This window comes from Cololabis saira, chromosome 11 (assembly GCF_033807715.1).
Source record: "Cololabis saira isolate AMF1-May2022 chromosome 11, fColSai1.1, whole genome shotgun sequence".
Taxonomy (NCBI): domain Eukaryota; kingdom Metazoa; phylum Chordata; class Actinopteri; order Beloniformes; family Belonidae; genus Cololabis; species Cololabis saira.
The window spans coordinates 10,884,713-10,904,765 of NC_084597.1; the positions used below are offsets into that span (position 1 = coordinate 10,884,713).

The window sequence follows — 20,053 nt, forward strand, 5'->3', positions numbered from 1 at the left end:
ATCTTTAAAACTGAAATATAATAATTATGTCAAACTATAACTGGTACTTATTAGGTCTCTTAATAATTTAATAGTTTATAAGTCACAATTGCATCATATATACAGCGGGCACAAAGGGGAGAAGGTGACTGAGGGCAGGGGCGAAAATCCCGTTTCATAGTTGGGGGGGACAATAAACAGTAAAGTTTTAGAGAATAAATCCAGGGGGGGACAAGGAATAAAAGTTTTAGCCTTCCTTTAATACAGCATTTTGACATTTCCAACTCTATCTCGCAAACAGGCAGAAGAGCTTTCTTAGAGTAATACAAAACAATGGTATTAGGTGGAAGGTGGCAATAATACAGCACATCTGACATAATACACTGCAAAAACCTAAAATCTTAACAAGAATATTGGTCTTATTTTTCTAGTTAAAATGTCTCATTTTTAGTTAAAAGAAATCTCATTACACTTAAAACAAGACCCATCACTGGAAAAAAAACAACAATTTTCACCTGTTTCAAGTAGATTTTCACTTAAAATAAGTAGAAAAATCTGCCAGTGGAACAAGATTGTTTTGCTTGTAATAAGAAGATAAATCTTGTTCCACTGGCAGATTTTTCTACTTATTTCAAGTGAAAATTTACTTGAAACAGGTGAAAATTGTTGTTTTTTTCCAGTGATGAGTCTTGTTTTAAGTGTAATGAGATTTTACTGTTTATTATTATTTTCGATTTCGGCCACAAATTTTTATTTTGGTGCATCACTACTAAATACTACTGCATTGTTCCAAAATTATTAATTCTGTCTCAAATTATTCTAGGGGGGGACAGCTTTAGTAATGGGGGGGACTTGTCCCCCCTGTCCCCCCCGGGATTTTTGCCCCTGACTGAGGGCTCTCTAGAATGCTTGTTTGAAGTGTAGCATTTTATTTGATCTGTTACTTGAACCAAAGGTGACAGCATGTCTTCGTAAAGCTCATCCTCGTTGTTTGATTCCAGTTCTCTTGCATTCTCCACCAGGCCTCGGTCCCATGCCCTCTGAGAGGGAGGACAGCGGGAGAGACAAAGATCTTGCTGGTGAAGACGCCAGAGAGTTTCAGGGTTATCGTACATCGCTGTCGGATGCCAAGCTCGCTGCTCTTTGCACCAATGTGTGGCCAGTACTGGCTGTTATCGGAGGAGTGGACAGCGGCCTCCGTGCTGGAGGTCTTTGCCTGCACAAGCCCAGTGGGCGCAGGGCCATTCTGCTGGGGGTCCTGAAGGAAGGAAGCTCTTTGGTTAAGCTTCAGTGGGAGGAGGCGGAGCTCTCTGTCAGGTATCACAAAAATACATCTACATTGCCATGCAGTTGTGTTCAAAACATCTTTGCATATGACTCTTAAGGCCCTGACACACCAACCCGACGTTGCCCGCTCTCTGCCGACTGCTGTGTCGGCTCGCGTCGCCTGTGTCGGGCTGGGTCGGGCTCACTAGACACACCGCAAATACGACACCCGACGGCGAACTAGCACGTACGTTCTGCGCATGCGTGAGAGGCAATTCCCCTCCATACCAGCAGACAAAACAGACAAACAAAACTCTGGAGAATTACCGCTGGCTGAAATAAATCATTTAGGAAGATAAATGTTGGTTTAATAGATGAAATCTAACAGTTGTAGCTACGCCTGTTAAGAAATTTGCTCTGAAAAATTCAGGATTTTCTGCCTGCCGGCTCCGGAGCTGATTTATGGTTCTGCGTTAAATCGACGCAGAGCCTACGGTGTAGGGTACGGCGTACGGCGCGCGTCGCCGCGTAACCTACCGCGTTGGTGTAACGCAGAACCATAAATCAGCCTTGTTCTGGCGCGGTTTGAAAAAGACAAGCGAGTGACTATATACATTCACTGAGTGAATATTATGAAAGTAAAATATATATTTCTCGCTAGAAATGTAATCAAAACGCGTTTTTATGCAGAAACTAACTTAAAATATTGATTTTATTCATGAGAAATGTCCGGCAAGTTTTTTTTTTTAATTCAGTCCGCAAATGACGACGAAAAGCATTCTGGAAAATTCTGGGAACAGCCAATCACAGAGTGAGCTGTTTGACCGACGGCCGACGCCGATTCAACATGTCGAATCGGCTGAAAAGCTCCCGACGGGCGGCCGACCTGTGGCGACGTGCGGGACACACCGGGGAAACTATGACGACAGACACACCGACGGCCCGACGGCCGAAAATCGGCTTGGTGTGTCAGGGCCTTTAAATGCTAATTCCCATTAACTGCCATGATACAATTCTTACATTTTTCTTGGATGCCTCAGCATGCGTATTACTCTAATTTCTTTCTGTTAGTGTTTCTTTTTCATTATCTATGTAATTTGTCAAATATTTTAATTTACATTCATCTTTACCCCCCTGATCTTACTTTTTCTTGCTTCTTCCTCTTCATTCTTAAATCCATTAATCCCTGTTGAATCCGTCCTGGTTTCACTCCATGCTGTATCTGTGGGTTGTTCCAATCCATCACAATAACTAAGCTCCATGAATTCTTGGTCACCCAGCGACACGCCGATCATCTCACTGGAACCGTGCGGCATATCCTCCTGTGACGTTTCTCGCCTCGGAGGCCTCAAGTCAACCGTGCTGTTAGATCTCATATATCTGATGGGGCTGCTCGAGGAACACGGGTGGCCGGGAGCTCATCCACCCCGCAGGAAGAGATACCCCGAGGAGGCTCCAAAAGGGGGCGAGACACAGGGCTGCCAGCATGAGGATATCTCAGAGGATGGAGGAAAGCCCTCAGACAACGAGGTGAAGAAGCTAAAGGAGCAGAAGATCGAGACGGAGCCATTCCCATCTCCGTCATCAACCAACGATGTCAACAAGATTACTGACCCTCCGGAGTTGACCGGTTTACCCCAGCCTCCCCAAACATCCCCAACCTCCAAAGGGGATGCTTTTGCACTGGAACTAAGAGCAGTAAAAGCCTCATATCTTCTTATTGGAGGTTTAAAGTCACTGACTGTCATTTTTAGCTGTGAGAACCTATCAGATTTGTTCCTGGTACCTAAACATGACCTCCCAAACCCTTCAGTGGGACTTCTCTCCAGCCCTGCCTCTGATCAGGCTAAGTGCAGTAGTAGAGAGTGGGATGAAAGGGCCGAGCTGAGGTCAGTGCTGCAGTTTGTGGTGCAGAGTATGGTGAAGTGGGCAGTCAGGCCTTGCCCCATCAAACAGACTGTATCTCTTGCTGATTTGGAGAGAGCTCAGATCATGATATACAAAGGAGCCCTAAGCAGACGGCAGGAGGACAAAGAATGCAAAGGTGGGGTGTCTTAACTAGACTTTGGTATTTTAGTTTTTTTTTTCTGGAGCAAAACCTATTTTTATTAGACTTTCACTAGGGCTGGGCGATATGGACCAAAAGTCATATCTTGATATTTTCTAGCTGAATGACGATACTCGATATATATCGATATTTTTTCTGTGCCATAATTGGTGTTTCCCCCAAAGCATTATAGCATAGCATCTCTGTTAGCTTCATTTTTTTCTGAGGCAAACCCTTAAAAAAACAGTCAGTTTTAATATAAAGCCTCGTGCCAAATGTCACACAGGTTCCTTTATTAACAGAGGTCTGCACAATATCAAAATGTATAAAACAAATGAAATAAAAATAAACTGACTGCATGTATAGAATAAAAATGCTTCTTGAATAAAATAAAACAAATATCCCTTTCCTGCATAACAATTAAATTAAAATACACTGAGTAAATTAATACAAAGTAGACAGTAACAGGCAGACTTTTCCACTGAGGTTGACAGTTGTGCAAATAACACAACATTTGTGCAAATCTCAAATAAAACATTCAAGTCAATTTGTCACAAAATAAGCTATATCAAAATCATGAAAAAAAAAAATTATTTTTTTTTTTATTTTTTTTTTTAAATCGACATAAACGATATTGTCTCGTACCATATCGCGTTTGAAAATATATCAATATATATTAAAATCTCGATATATCGCCCAGCCCTAACTTTCACATAGCATGAATACCGTATATAAATTGTAGCTGTCTTTAAAAGGGTGTTGTTTGGTATGTAAACAATCAGTCATTCAATCAAACCCAAAAACTGTCAGGTCATTAATCACCATCCAGGCCTAAAATACTTGCTTTTTTACCTGTAATTTGCTAATTAAGACCAGCGCTTTGACTTGGGCTGACTGTATTGACAGATCTGATATTGCCTGGACTTGTGTCATCTGACACTAACTAGCATCACCAACCTTTCCCTTGCAGAATCAGGCCACCGTTTGTCCTCTCAGCCCATTTCCAAGTCTTCCAGCTCCGTGTCCTTGTACAGTGCAGGCTCAGAAGGCACTGCCGTCTTTGGCCAATCAAACAGGGCGTCTGCATCATCCTCTAATACAGACTTGGATTCCTCTCTACCAACAAACCTGCAGGCAGATGGTCTTGATAATTTCAACCCTTTTCTTCCCATCAGCCTCCTCCAGTGAGTATAGAATGGAATGAGGGCAATTATCATTAACTCTTTAATATTTGGTCAAGGAATTCAGACAAAGCAGGTGACCACTAAATACACAAACACGATAAACAGAGTTCTCATTCTTACTGACTGCTACAGACCTGTATCGATTGATGCCAACAGCAATTCTGAAGTCCAGGGACTTGGTGAGTTAGGATGTGTTGCACATGGAAAATAAGAGTGAGAAAATGTGCTTGCTTCAACTTTAATCTAGGTTGCAGCTCTGCCCGCTTGTTCTTGATCTAACCCAGCCAACACGCTGAAATGTCAGTGTTATTTCTCCTTTCAAGAGCCTAACAACAAAACACTTCTGTGCTACAATATATTGTAAAATTGACCATAAAAGGCAAATGCTCTTCAGAGAGAATGTTTCGTTATTTCACTGAATATTTATTATCCGCACCATTTTGCAGTGTAGGTTAATATCAAACAATAAGACATATATATGAATACCAGCATGGGTTACTGCCAGTACTCGAGTTGTAAAAAAAGATCAGGGGGGATGGTGGATTTTATCATATGGGGAAAGATAATTTGTGCTGATTACAAATAATATAATATATTACAAATAATAGCAGTGACCAAAACACCTGCAGAAATACTGCAGGAATGACATAGCAGCAGTTAAATGCAGCCTTCTGTAAGCTTTAAATATCCACTGGGCTTACATCAAATACATAAAAAACAACAATAAAAAACACTTTTCTGAACTTATCAATATGACTCTGTCCTTCACAGGATAAGTAACATGGATCACTGCAAAAACTCAAAATCTTAACAAGAATATTTGTCTTATTAACTAGATTGACTAGTTAAAATGTCTCATTTTAGTAAAAAAAATCTCATAACACTTAAAACAAGACTCATCACTGGAAAAAACAACAATTTTCACCTGTTTCAAGTAGATTTTCACTTAAAATAAGTAGAAAAATCTGCATGTGGAACAAGATTGTATTGCTTGTAATGAGAAGATAAATCTTGTCCCACTGGCAGATTTTCCTACTTATTTCAAGTGAAAATTTACTTGAAACAGGTGAAAATTGTCAAGTAAGTTATTTTTCTGGTGATGACTCTAAATGTTGAAATAGCAGTAAAACCACATTCATTGATGAAATGACATAAGGGATGGAAAAGAGGGATGGCAGTTTTACAGGGGGGATGATTTGGACCGTTTTTATTTCAGGGGGGATGCCATCCCCCCTCATCCCCCCTCAACTCCAGTACTGGTTACTGCCGTTTCCAGTCATCACCAGGTCAAATGATGCTTTCAGAAGTGTCACCAGTCAAAAATCTGGTCACAATTGAAGACAGTGTTCTGTAGCCCTGCTTCCTCTGTGTCGTTATTAGATATACTGTATCTTCACCTCCTCTAGGCACATGGTGCTAACTCGGTTCCCTACGCTTACGGGCCTGGTTAGTGCGCCCCCCGTGCTGCACCCTTGCTTCAGCCTGGCCAGCTCTGCTTCTTGTGATGCCTTCACAGAGCAGCAGACCAGCTTCATGGAACCTGGTCCCTGCACACAGGCCAGAAGCAGCCTGGGTAAGAGCAAGCAGATAGTAATGGACCTGATGCTATCAGAGCAAGTAGTAAAATACACACATACACACACATACATCTCTCATTTTGAAACATACAGCGGGGAAAATAAGTATTGAACACGTCAACATTTCTCTCAAAAAACATATTTCTAATCGAGCTATTGACATGAAATTTTCACCAGATGTCGGCATCAACCCAAGTAATGCAAACATACAAAGAAATACAAACATTTATGTCCATAAATTAACTTGGGTGTAATAAAGTGAAATGGCACAGGGACTAAGTATTGAACACGCTTACTGAAATTTATTTAATACTTACCGTAGTTTAAAAAACCTTGTTGGTGATTACAGCCTCAAGACACCTCCTGTATGGAGAAACCAGTCAAATATAGTGGTGGGTATTGGGAAGGACCTCACGATACGATACGCATCACGATACTTGAGCTACGATACGATACACATTGCGATATCCCGATTATGCGATATCCCGATTATTATATTCTACATAGTTCACCGAAAAATTTTAAAATGCATTACACATCTTAAAATCCAAGTTGTATATATGTACATCAGATGATAGTGATGGATCTTAAAATCCGAGTTGCACGTTCATCAGATTATAGTGACAATTCATGGGACAAACTGAGTCAAAAAATGTTTTATTATAACTATACAAGCTAAAGTTACAAAATATTTGTATATGTTTTTCATATCATTTACATCATATGAAATTAACATTAAATTTAGTATGAGGTTGATTTAATTATGTGGAAAATGATAATAAACACAAGAAAGATGGTACTAAAACCAAGGACAGGCACAGTGATCAGTCAGTATAGATATAAATCCATAAATAAATAAACCTCTGTCCATTATTTTTCATTTTTTAAGGACAGGCAATTGTGTTATATAAAAAATAAATTATAAAATGAAATAAAACGTGAAATAAAACCTGAGCTCAGTGCAGGGCCCTCCCAGGGTTGGTAGAGAGTGGCAATGCCCAGGACTGTCACTTAGGAAGAAGCACTGGGTGATATAATGGGAGAAAAATCGGGGATAAAAAAATAAAAATAAAATAATAATAAAAAAAAAAAAAATCGATATTTAAATTTTGAATATCGATATTGAATCAGCTGGAAAAGTATCGCGATATATTGCCATATCCATATTTTTGCCCACCCCTAGTCGAATACATTACTCAGGTGTGATTTTGGCCCATTCATCCACACAAACTGCCTTCAAATCCTATAGGTCTTTGGACAGCTCTTTGCTTCTTGTCTAACACCTTGCTGGTGAGAAACCTTTTTAAAAGGCATCAATCAGGACTAAACCAGATTATATTACTTTGCACTTTGGGGACAGGTTAACTTTCTAAATACTGACAAACTCCAGCTGTTTTCTTGGCTTTCCAGACCTTTTTACCCCTCCTTTTCTTCATGTGTTCAATACTTATTCCCTGTGCCATTTCACTTTATTACATATAACTCAATGTATGGACATAAATGTTTGGATTTCTGGATTTGTGTGCATTACTTGGGTTGATGACGACATCTGGTGAAAATTTCATGTCAATAGCAAGATTAGAAATATGTTTTTTGAGAGAGATGTTGACGTGTTCAATACTTATTTTCCCCGCTGTATATCCTTATTTAAAGTTACTGGAAATAATCTTGCTGTGTTGAAGAGAATAGTTTTGCCAATAATGTCATTCGGGCAACCTCAGCTTTTAAAAGCCTTTACCCCGTTCTGGCTTCAAAACTTTAAGTTTTTAATATAAATGATCTTTGTTCTGCTTTATGCTAAAGGACAACATGTAGGTGGAGTAATTTAGTGGGAACTGTCTGTCTTCTGCATGGTCTTAAAAGTCAAAGCCACTGTTCACAGCAAACCTGCGCCTCAAAACAGCATGTGTTTTGCTCTGCTATTGCGGATATAAATGCATGCATACACTTACATGCTTGAATGGCACCTTTTTTTTCATTGTCAATTATATTGTTATTTTAAAGAATTTCATGAAGTGCATTAGATTTAGTTAAAAAGATCTCGCTTTCATATATCTAGATGGAATAGGAATAGGCTAGATGACTTGTAGGTGTGGTCATTTAAAAAAAAAAATGATGCAGATAAAGCTAAAACTGGGAAAGAAATCAAAAGTAGTCCTGAAATCCTTAATGGTGTGCAAAATTGGAGCCATGCACTTGTATTTGTTTTCTGTTTTTATCCTCTTTTCCTCAACATTCAGAACGGACACAAATGTTTGTCACCAGTCGCTTGCTAGAAATGGGATTCTCTATAAGACATATCTACTGGGCCATGGAGGCGGCAGGTACTGCTTTGTGTGGTGTATCCAAAGTAATAATTTTGCTTCATGCTTCATTTTTGATTTGTTTTAAACATTTTCCTTTACTGTGTGTTGCTGCATTCCAGTAGAAGTTTGAATAAATAGTTTATTTGTCTGTCTGTCTGTATGTGTTAATGTGTGTGGGAAGGGGTGTTTTCTTTGTCAAAAGAGTGACATCATTTTTATTGTAGGGTGAACATTAAGTTCAGTACTTAAGGTATTGTTTTTACATGTGTTTTTTCAGCCTCAAACAGTGTGTACGTCAGCAGCTCTTTCCTAGAGCAGTGGAATAGGTTGTACATCCTTTCATAGATTCCTGCACCAGCTCATCTATTAAACTGTTTCTTTTCTGTTGGAATCACAGAAGCTTACACTAATAATTTGTACAGCATCGTGAAACTGAACAAAGCATGAAAAAAATGTATTATACGCATGTAAGCAAGTGAAAATATATATATTTTTTTTACGTATAATTTGACATTTATACTTTTGCATAAACACACATCATCATGTTTTTGGCTATATCTATTTTAGGCAGATTTTCTGTTGTTTTGTACTCGTTATCACCAGTTTATGTCCACATTGTTCACACACCTTAATTCTCCAGACAGATGAATTAGTCTGATCTCAGACCAAACACCATAGCACGGTCCTCCGGTGCTAATGACTGGCATCAATTAGCAATGAAACTATCTATTGTTTTCGAACTCTGACTGTTCAACTTTCCTGTGGTCTCTCTCAGATGTAGCAGGGGACTTGGATTCTCAAGCCATTGAAGTGTTAGCCAGTTGGATGCTAGAACATCCCCTAACTGAAGACCAGCAGGCACTGGAGTCACAAAGACCAGACGCCGCCCCGGACACGCCATCCCCAGACGGGCCGGAAACAGTGCAATGTCCTGAACGCCCCACCACCCAAATCAATGAAAGGTGGGGAACCCGAGCTGTTGCTAGCTTCTGTGTTTATTTTAGAGCAGGGGTCGGCAACCCAAAATGTTGAAAGAGCCGTATTGGACCAAAAACACAAAAACCAAATATGTCTGGAGCCGCAAAAAATGAAAAGTCTTGTATAAGCCTTAGAATGAAGGCAATACATGCTACATGTTTCTCTATTAATTATAACTGGGGGAAGATTTTTTTTTCATTATGCACTTCGAGAAAAAAGTAGAAATTTCGAGAAAAAAGTCGAAATGTCAAGATTAATGTTGAAGTACAATCTTGAGACAAAAGTCGAAATGTCGAGAAAAAAGTCAAAATGTTGAAAAAAAAGTCAAAATGTCGAGAAAAAAGTTGAAATATTGAGAAAAAAGTCGAAATTTCGAGAAAAAAGTAGAAATGTCAAGATTAATGTTTAAGTACAATCTTGAGACAAAAGTCGAAATGTCGAGAAAAAAGTCGAAATGTTGGAAAAAAAAGTCAAAATGTCGAGAAAAAAGTTGAAATATTGAGAAAAAAGTCGAAATTTCGAGAAAAAAGTAGAAATGTCAAGATTAATGTTGAAGTACAATCTTGAGACAAAAGTCGAAATGTCGAGAAAAAAGTTGAAATGTTGAGAAAAAAGTTGAAATGTTGAGAAAAAAGTCAAAATGTCGAGAAAAAAAGTCAAAATGTCGAGAAAAAAATCTAAATATTGAGAAAAAAGTCGAAATTTTGAGAAAAAAAGTTGAAATATCGAGATTAAAAAGGAAAGGAAAAAGTAAGAAAAAAGAGGAAAAAAAGGAAAAAAGAAGTAAAAAATATTTTAAAAAAAAGAAAGTGCCCCAGGAGCCACTAGGGCGGCGCTAAAGAGCCGCATGCGGCTCTGGAGCCGCGGGTTGCCGACCCCTGTTTTAGAGGAAATAAGTACACTGATGGACCATAATGTTATTATTGTTACAGCCTATTGCTGGGACTTGACTGGATAGAGAGGGAGAACTTCCTGGATGTCCACCTGACGAGGAACAGACCTCCTCCAGCGCGGCGCCGACGCTCAGGGCCCACGCAAAGGACTTCCTTCCGGAGACCAGGTCAGAGTCACGGTACAAAAAAAGTAATGAAATGCATACTTGATGTGGCTTTTCCAGTTTCATTTGAAACAAACACCATATTTTCAGACCTGCCATCACCCAACCCCATCCCACAGCTGTACCAGCAGCACACAACAGTTGGTGACTGGCCAGAGCAGATGGAGTTCCATCCCTTCTCTGCAGAGGAGGAGTCAGAGTTGGGCTACATGGACGACCCATACCACGAAGAAACCTATGAAGACCTACTCACCCCATCATTCTTTAGTTTGGAGACAGACACACTTCAGATAGTGGAGGTGACTTACACAATATCCAATTCTGTTTACTGTCAAATAGGAATGGGCGATATTTTACCGTTCACGATAAACCGTCAAAAAATTTCCCCACGGTAAGAATTTGTCATCTCACGGTAAAAATGATAAATTCCCGTTGATGACGTTTTTGTGTAAAGCTGATTTATGGTTCTGTGTTAAATCCACGCACAACGTACGTGAAGGAAGGAAGGAAGGAAGGAAGGAAGGAAGGAAGGAAGGAAGGAAGGAAGGAAGGAAGGAAGGAAGGAAGGAAGGAAGGAAGGAAGGAAGGAAGGAAGGAAGGAAGGAAGGAAGGAAGGAAGGAAGGAAGGAATTAAGGAAGGAAGGAAGGAAGGAAGGAAGGAAGGAAGGAAGGAAGGAAGGAAGGAAGGAAGGAAGGAAGGAAGGAAGGAAGGAAGGAAGGAAGGAAGGAAGGAAGGAAGGAAAGGGGAGAAGGAAGGGAAAAAAGAAGGAAGGAAGGAAGGAAAGGGGAGAAGGGAGGAAAAAAGAAGGAAGGAAGGAAGGAAGGAAGGAAGGAAGGAAGGAAAGGGGAGAAGGGAGGGAAAAAGGAAGGAAGGAAGGAAAGGGGAAAAGGGTGGGAAAAAAGAAGGAAGGAAGGAAGGAAGGAAAAAAAGAAGGAAGGGAGGAAGGAAAGGGGAGAAGGAAGGGAAAAAAGAAAAGAAGGAAGGAAGGAAGGAAATATGGAAGGAAGGAAAGAAGGAAGTAAGGAAGAAAGGAGAAAAGAAGGAAGAAGGAAGGAAATATGGAAGGAAGGAAAGAAGGAAGGAAGTAGGAAATGGAGTAAGGAAGGAAGGAAGGAAGGAAGGAAGGAAGGAAGGAAGGAAGGAAGGAAGGAAGGAAGGAAGGAAGGAAGGAAGGAAGGAAGGAAGGAAGGAAGGAAGGAAGGAAGGAAGGAAGGAAGGAAGGAAAGGGGAGAAGGGAGGGAAAAAAGAAGGAAGGAAGGAAGGGAGAAAGGAAGGAAGGAAGGAAGGAAGGAAATGAGCCTGAAAGAAAGAAAGAAAGAAAGAAAGAAAGAAAGAAAGAAAGAAAGAAAGAAAGAAGGATAAATTCGTTGATGACATTTTTGTGTAACAAACATGGCGGATCTGAGAGCGAGATAGATTCATAGTTAAAAAGGTGGAGTTGAATTGGTATTTTTTTTATCGTCATTTTTATCGTTATCGGGATAAATGCCAGAAATTATCGTGATACATTTTTTAGTCCATACCGCCCATCCCTACTGTCAAATAGAAAATGTTGTGTTTGATTATTCCGATACTGTTTTTGGAGTTTATTTTCCATATATTGTTGTTTTATGCTTTGGCTTGTTTTGATCTTATTGCGTAATCTTTGTTATACTTTTCCCTTTTTGAAGCTGCATTAGAGATATTAACAAACTCTCTACTATCTTTATTTAAGGCTGCAGAAGAACACAGCCAGATGGTGAAATGTGAACTCTGCAACACCTTCACTCTGCAATTTAACAATCACATAAAGCGGCGACACCCAGGTTGTGGGCAAAGTGCTGCCCGCAAGGGTTATGACAGTACCGGTGCGTATGTGGATGTCTGGTTCAAAGGGGAGTGCGGCTCCAACTTCCCCTTCTACCTTCTGTGCAGCTCATGCAGAGAAAAGTATCTGGCTGCTAACACGACTGATTCAAATTCCAAGTGTGAAAGGTACAGCAGATATACAATATATTATAAATGTCACACATATTACTAGCAGCAGAGAAGCTGGTGAATAGGATGTCTCTAGTTCTTGCGCTTTATGAAAATAAGTCATATGTCATTGTTGTGTCTTCAATTCGCTGCAGGATTAAAGGTCTAACATCTGACTTGATTGGCCACGTGGACAGCACTTCAGATGGTAAGGAAGAGCAGTGGAGGACACTGAAGTGGTTCAGTCTTTGTAGTCACTCTTCGTGATGTGACTTGTGCTCGTGTTTGTTCAGATGACTGGGAAATGGGTCCTCAAGACGAGTATGACACAGACAAATTAACAGGACTAGAGGACTTTGGTCTCCTGCTGAGACCGTTGGGGCTGACTGAAAATAAGCTGGTACCAGATCCCATCGTCTTCACTGAACCAGATCCACTTGGAGCACTGGCTTACAGCTCAGCCTGTTCCACACGGGCAGCTGTTAAAGGTATTCTTATTGTTTTCTTCTTTCAACTGTAAAGACATCGTTTTTCTTCTTTATTTCACAAGATGAAATCTGTGAAAAGTTGGTTGTGTATATTTGCAGTACAGTACATTTCCATGTAAGCCTGCACTGATCACATAAATTCATGTTTGATGGTGTTGTGCCACGAAGGGGCTGCCTGTTCAATTATTAGAGTTATCGATAACTGTCTTACGATAGTTATTAATAATTAATAAAGAAAAAAATAAAGAATTAGCACCCAGTGCTAATTGAAAGAACTCAGAGGCTTTATGGCCAAGATAAAGCTAGGCATACACTGTGCGATATTTTAAATCGTTTGAAACAGCCCCATCTCACACTGCACGACTAGATCGCGGAGTTCAAAAGTTCACAGCCCAAGATTTATGGTCTCACACTGTACGACCCGATGCTCGGATGCTCCGTCTGCTCACACTATACGATCATAATCCTCCCGTCGGACCTCTGTGTACTGGAACTCGAGGCTGGTTTTGGGGCAGGGCTGGGCTGTGTCCACCCAAACGTGCGTCCTGCCCACCCGATCAAAGGTTATGGGGATCCTTTATTTTTGTATAATTTATTTTTTTTATATATATAAAAAAAATCCCAAAATATCTGTATCGTTTCTGATTGGGTGGGCACTGCGCATCATTTTCAGACACAACAATGAACGCATACCGCAAAAGTTGTGTCTCGGCGGAGGAACCCGACGTCCCAGCAAAATGAGCACTTCTTTGTGTTCAGAACAGCGCAGAGCGCACACTGTTAAATAGCAACATTTATAAGGCGTTATAAATAACAGGGGGGCTGTGCCTGGGCCGGGACTCGTGTTTGCAGAGGCAGATTGTGACTGCTTTGCCCTGAAGGCTGATTTATGGTTCCGCGTTAAACCATCACAGAGCCTACGGCGTAGGGTACGCGGCGACGCACACCGTACGTGGGAAATGCGGTCTTTTTTTTTGCTATTAAAACATGATTTGTAATGTGAATTTGCAACACTTAAACTACAAATAATAGTTTTTGACGTGACATCAGAGATTGCGCATGCTCTCTGTGAAAGGATGAGTCCAATCGGGTCGTAGCTGCTTCAACTGTGATTCCTTCACGAGGAGCGACCAGGATTTCAAACACGCTTGATTTTCTTGCGACCTCACGATTCGTGATCGGGATCTCGTCGTGAGGTGTTAATCTCTCGTCGTTACCCCACGTACACTGCACGAGGCACGAGCAACGATTGGGTCAAAATCCGTCCCGATCCAAAAAATAGTCGCACGACTGGAAAATCGTCTCAAAACGAGCCGATAATCGCACAGTGTATGCCCGGCTTAAGAGCATGCACGTGTGTGGGGGGGTTAGTAGGAGAGGATGAGAGAAATAGAGAAGAGAGTAAAGTAAAACCCCCGACGCGTTCACGTCGAGGCATGCAAGGGTCCCTCGTTCGGCTCATCTGGGGCTCGGAAAGCTCGTGGGTCACTCGTTGCAGCGCTGCAGACTATAGTTGCCATTTCAAGGCAACCAGACGCTTCTTCAGGCACGATAATGGAGAAGGCTGGCCCATAGCTAGTAGCTCTTCATGCTAAAATAGGAACTGTGGCCTCCTTCATAGCTCACAGAGAACTCCATTGGAGAGTGGATAGGGCTGAGGGAGAAGAGAGAAGAGGAAAGAGAAAGAGAGAGGAGGGGAGCCTGCTCTTTATATCCGGGCCTGGGCTGCCATAAATCGTCAGCGTCCCCTCCTGCGATTTGGGGTTCATGCCCAATGCGGAGGCTATTCCTTATCATCAAGGGGCCGTAAATGCGAAACCTGCTGGGTCTTTGGGTCATTTTGGAGGGTCCTTTGTTTCAAACCATGCAGTCAGCTGTAAGAAAATCAAGGCTGGTCTCAGAATGAAGCCTCAGAATTGAAATCAAGTCTTTCCATGTTCAACACAGGACTGTGGTCCAACACTGGTGTGCAGCAAGAATAGTTTCAAGGATGATCCAAGCCTATGCAGACAAGAACCCAAAAAAATGGGTATCAACCTGAAATTGGTCTCTAAAAATGGTTGCAGGCACAATCAAATTTTCCAGACATTGATTTATTTATTTATTTTTTATTCAATAAAATTACTTTTTTTGCGAACACCTACAATCACAGTTAAATTATGTTCTGTACACTTGCTACTTCACAGAAAATTGGGTTACAATAATTACTCAGAAGTAGGGCTGGGCGATTTTGGACAAAAATAAAATCCTGATTTTTTTTTTTTCTCTGAAAACCCAATTTTCAATTTCGATTTCGATTTTTTTGGTAAAACTACAAAAGACAATGGAATAAATTGTTTCAAATATTTTATCTTTATTTTTAAAGAAAAATAGCAAACAAATTTCCCTATTGGGAATGAAGTGCAATTGAAAGATACTGTAAATCCTCCTTGAGTTTAGTAAAGTGACAACATTTACAATTTTCTTGACCAAACAAAGATTACGAGCTCTGTCTGTAATGCAGCCAGCTGCAAAAAAGGAAAATCGATTTTCCAATCCGATTTAGATTTAAAATCGATTAATCGCACAGCCCTACTCAGAAGCTAATTTTCCTCCTTTTCAGGTTGTAATAAATGTTTCAGCAACGTCTCCCTCTGTTAATCTAACACACTAACACCTCCACACATTCCTCCATGTTTGTCAGCATTGAAATCCAAGTAACTGCAGCATCACTCATATCTATGATTCACTATTTGAAAATATCTTTTGACGTGTGTCTTATTAACCAGGAAATACTCTCGTTGAGCCCAAGACATCTGTGAGCCTCGGGCAGCAGGCAGTATCTCTCAGGGACTCACACGATAGACTAAAAGCTTTACGAAGGGTCACGTCCACTGCACAGATTCTGCTGGCTTACAGCATGGTGATGAGAGCACTATCTCAGGCTGCTTCAAGGTAAATATTCCTAGAATATTATCTCATTTATTTTTCTCAAGAAGTTACAGCAGCTCCTATTTATCTTCCTCTCCAGTGCATCAGTGTGCAGCGGGTCTAACGGACTAGAGTCCTTGGGTCTGGCAGATATCCGTGTCCTGGTGCGTCTGATGACCTTAGCGGTGGGAGGCCGGGCTCACAACTCTGTGGACACTCAGTCAGGTGTGAAGGGATTCCCATCGGAACGTAATAACGCCACCTGCCTCAGCTTCCTCACCTCGGCCATAGGCAGTGTGGTGTCCCACAGCCCTGCTGCTTACAAACAGCTGGTGGAGATATGCACTCAAGTAAGTTTTCTTTTTTTATATTATAGACAATTAACTTGTATATTATTGGAACTGAGCAATATGATTTACATTATTGTATTTTTATCTTGTCGAACATCTTGTTAAATGCTATTATTTGTAGCTCCCTTATAGTTTAACTATGGGAGGAACGAAAGTATACTTTAGAACAGGGGTCAGCAACCCAAAATGTTGAAAGAGCCATATTGGACCAAAACACAAAAAAACAATTATGTCTGAAGCCGCAAAAAATGAAAAGTCTTAGAAGCCTTAGAATGAAGGCAAATGGTGAAAGGCGAAATGTCGAGAAAATAGTAAAAATTTCGAGAAAAAAGTTGAAATGTCGAGGAAATAGTAAAAATTTCGAGAAAAAAGTTCAAATGTCAAGAAAAAAGTCGAAATGTTGAGATTACTGTTGAAGTACAATCTCGAGAAAAAAGTCGAAATGTTGAGAAAAAAGTCGAAATATCGAGAATAAAGTCGAAATGTTGAGAAAAAAGTCGAAATGTCGAGAAAAAAGTCAAACTTTCGAGAAAAAAGTCGAAATGTCGAGATTAATGTTGAATACAATTTCGAGAAAAAGTCAAAATGTCGAGATTAAAAAGGAAAGGAAAAGGGAAGAAAAAAGGAAAAAAGAAGAAAAAAAAGAAAAAGAAAAAAAAAAGAAGAAAAAAAAGGTCAAACATTTTTGAAAAAGCTCCAGGAGCCACTAGGGCGGCGCTAAAGAGCCGCATGCGGCTCCAGAGCCGCGGGTTGCCGACTCCTGCTTTAGAAGTACATCTGGTAATATTAGGGGGAAAAGTACAAATTTGGCAGATGGCCCAGCCGTTTTAACTGCAGACAAGGAGCAGGACAGGTCTGGCCTTCAGTATAACATGTAAGCGTGTCTGAAGTTTGTGGACCTTTCTCTCAGAAATCTGGTGTGACCTCCCTGTGCAGCATAATTGTTGGATGGTCCGGTGTGGTTGCTTTATATGTTCAAAAATCTTTATATACTTCCCGAACACTGAAAATCTGATGATGCTTAAAGTCATCTGCATTCAAAATATGCATGAAAGATTTCAGAGGGTTCATGAATGTTTAAGTGCAACTATGCAACTACAGCTATGCAAATGATCTCGCTTTAAAAGAGGGATTCTCAGTTTTTATTGATTTATTTTTTCTTGTCAAGTCCTGCTCTAGACTCAGAACAAGCAGAAAATGGATGGAGGCAAAATTGTAAAATCTCTCTCTGTCTAATATCACTCCCTCCAGGACTTAATGGCAGCGGCTACTGGGGTGAACATTGCAGCCATCATCGAGCCACAGCAGAGACCTCCTCTCACAGTTGCAACCCAGGGAGTGCAGCAGCTGAGAGACCACAATGACCTGACACCTCCAACCTTTCTGGTCACGCAAAGTCTGGTGTCCCTGCTCACTGAAAAGAGCATTCACTGTTACGGTCAAGATAAAGCTGAACATGAAGCCAATGGTGAGTAGGAATGGGTGATATTTTACCGTTCACGATATACCATCAAAAAAATTCCTCACAATAAGAATTTGTCATCTCGTAAAAACGATAAATTCCCGATTATGAAATTTTTGTGTAAAGCTGATTTATGGTTCTGCGTTAAATCCACGCACAACGTATGTGAAGGAAGGAAGGAAGGAAGGAAGGAAGGAAGGAAGGAAGGAAGGAAGGAAGGAAGGAAGGAAGGAAGGAAGGAAGGAAGGAAGGAAGGAAGGAAGGAAGGAAGGAAGGAAGGAAGGAAGGGAAGAAGGAAGGAGAGAGTAGGAGGAAAGAAGGAAGGAAGGAAGGGGAGAAGGAAAGGGGGGAAGGAAGGGAGAAAAGAGGAAGGGAGGGAAGGAAGGAAGGAAGGAAGGAAGGAAGGAAGGAAGGAAGGAAGGAAGGGAGAAAAGAGGAAGGGAAGAAGGAAGGAGAGAGTAGGAGGAAAGAAGGAAGGAAGGAAGGGGAGAAGGAAAGGGGGGAAGGAAGGGAGAAAAGAGGAAGGGAGGGAAGGAAGGAAGGAAGGAAGGAAGGAAGGGAGAAAAGAGGAAGGGAAGAAGGAAGGAGAGAGTAGGAGGAAAGAAGGAAGGAAGGAAGGGGAGAAGGAAAGGGGGGAAGGAAGGGAGAAAAGAGGAAGGGAGGGAAGGAAGGAAGGAAGGAAGGAAGGAAGGAAGGAAGAAAAGAGGAAGGGAAGAAGGAAGGAGAGAGTAGGAGGAAAGAAGGAAGGAAGGAAGGGGAGAAGGAAAGGGGGGAAGGAAGGGAGAAAAGAGGAAGGAAGGAAGGAAGGAAGGAAGGAAGGAAGGAAGGAAGGAAGGAAGGAAGGAAGGAAGGAAGGAAGGAAGGAAGGAAGGAAGGAAGGAAGGGAGAAAAGAGGAAGGGAAGAAGGAAGGAGAGAGTAGGAGGAAAGAAGGAAGGAAGGAAGGGGAGAAGGAAAGGGGGGAAGGAAGGGAGAAAAGAGGAAGGGAGGGAAGGAAGGAAGGAAGGAAGGAAGGAAGGAAGGAAGGAAGGAAGGAAGGAAGGAAGGAAGGAAGGAAGGGAGGAAGGGAAGAAGGAAGGAGAGAGTAGGAGGAAAGAAGGAAGGAAGGAAGGAAGGGGAGAAGGAAAGGAAGGAAGGAAGGAAGGAAGGAAGGAAGGAAGGAAGGAAGGAAGGAAGGAAGGAAGGAAGGAGAGAGTAGGAGGAAAGAAGGAAGGAAGGAAGGAAGGGGAGAAGGAAAGGGGGGAAGGAAGGGAGAAAAGAGGAAGGGAGGGAAGGAAGGAAGGAAGGAAGGAAGGAAGGAAGGAAGGGAGAAAAGAGGAAGGGAAGAAGGAAGGAGAGAGTAGGAGGAAAGAAGGAAGGAAGGAAGGAAGGGGAGAAGGAAAGGGGGGAAGGAAGGGAGAAAAGAGGAAGGGAGGGAAGGAAGGAAGGAAGGAAGGGAGAAAAGAGGAAGGGAAGAAGGAAGGAGAGAGTAGGAGGACAGAAGGAAGGAAGGAAGGGGAGAAGGAAAGGGGGGAAGGAAGGGAGAAAAGAGGAAGGGAGGAAGGAAGGAAGGAAGGAAGGAAGGAAGGAAGGAAGGAAGGAAGGAAGGAAGGAAGGAAGGAAGGAAGGAAGGAAGGAAGGAAGGAAGGAAGGGAGAAAAGAGGAAGGGAAGAAGGAAGGAGAGAGTAGGAGGAAAGAAGGAAGGAAGGAAGGGGAGAAGGAAAGGGGGGAAGGAAGGGAGAAAAGAGGAAGGGAGGGAAGGAAGGAAGGAAGGAAGGAAGGAAGGAAGGAAGGAAGGAAGGAAGGAAGGAAGGAAGGGAGAAAAGAGGAAGGGAAGAAGGAAGGAGAGAGTAGGAGGAAAGAAGGAAGGAAGGAAGGAAGGGGAGAAGGAAAGGGGGGAAGGAAGGGAGAAAAGAGGAAGGAAGGAAGGAAGGAAGGAAGGAAGGAAGGAAGGAAGGAAGGAAGGAAGGAAGGAAGGAAGGAAGGGAAGAAGGAAGGAGAGAGTAGGAGGAAAGAAGGAAGGAAGGAAGGAAGGGGAGAAGGAAAGGGGGGAAGGAAGGGAGAAAAGAGGAAGGAAGGAAGGAAGGAAGGAAGGAAGGAAGGAAGGAAGGAAGGAAGGAAGGAAGGAAGGAAGGAAGGAAGGAAGGAAGGAAGGAAGGAAGGGAGAAAAGAGGAAGGGAAGAAGGAAGGAGAGAGTAGGAGGAAAGAAGGAAGGAAGGAAGGAAGGAAGGGGAGAAGGAAAGGGGGGAAGGAAGGGAGAAAAGAGGAAGGGAAGGAAGGAAGGAAGGAAGGAAGGAAGGAAGGAAGGAATGAAGGAAGGAAGGAAGGAAGGAAGGGAGAAAACAAGGAAAGGAGGAAGGAAGGGAGAAAAGAGGAAGGGAAGAAGGAAGGAGAGAGTAGGAGGAAGGAAGGAAGGAAGGAAGGAAGGAAGGAAGGAAGGAAGGAAGGAAGGAAGGAAGGAAGGAAGGAAGGAAGGAAGGAAGGAAGGAAGGAAGGAAGGAAGGAAGGAAGGAAG

At 41.7% G+C, this 20,053-nt stretch overlaps 1 protein-coding gene across 6 annotated transcripts in view; it reads left to right on the forward strand.

The window, feature by feature from the left end:
- Positions 1-20,053, forward strand: part of LOC133454949 (probable E3 ubiquitin-protein ligase HERC1) — a 102,176-nt gene that overhangs the window by 42,863 nt on the left and 39,260 nt on the right. For 3 of the 6 annotated variants that reach the window (XM_061733701.1, XM_061733702.1, XM_061733703.1), the window contains exons 39-52: positions 1,002-1,296; positions 2,502-3,289; positions 4,263-4,476; positions 5,883-6,049; positions 8,294-8,377; positions 9,135-9,321; positions 10,270-10,397; positions 10,485-10,693; positions 12,110-12,369; positions 12,507-12,559; positions 12,645-12,839; positions 15,608-15,773; positions 15,850-16,099; positions 17,351-17,567. In XM_061733701.1, the coding sequence (XP_061589685.1) occupies positions 1,002-1,296; positions 2,502-3,289; positions 4,263-4,476; positions 5,883-6,049; positions 8,294-8,377; positions 9,135-9,321; positions 10,270-10,397; positions 10,485-10,693; positions 12,110-12,369; positions 12,507-12,559; positions 12,645-12,839; positions 15,608-15,773; positions 15,850-16,099; positions 17,351-17,567 (3,213 nt within the window). Of the gene's footprint in view, positions 1-1,001; positions 1,297-2,501; positions 3,290-4,262; positions 4,477-4,608; positions 4,656-5,882; positions 6,050-8,293; positions 8,378-9,134; positions 9,322-10,269; positions 10,398-10,484; positions 10,694-12,109; positions 12,370-12,506; positions 12,560-12,644; positions 12,840-15,607; positions 15,774-15,849; positions 16,100-17,350; positions 17,568-20,053 lie in introns of all 6 variants that reach the window. The other 3 variants (XM_061733706.1, XM_061733704.1, XM_061733705.1) reach the window with 3 other exon arrangements.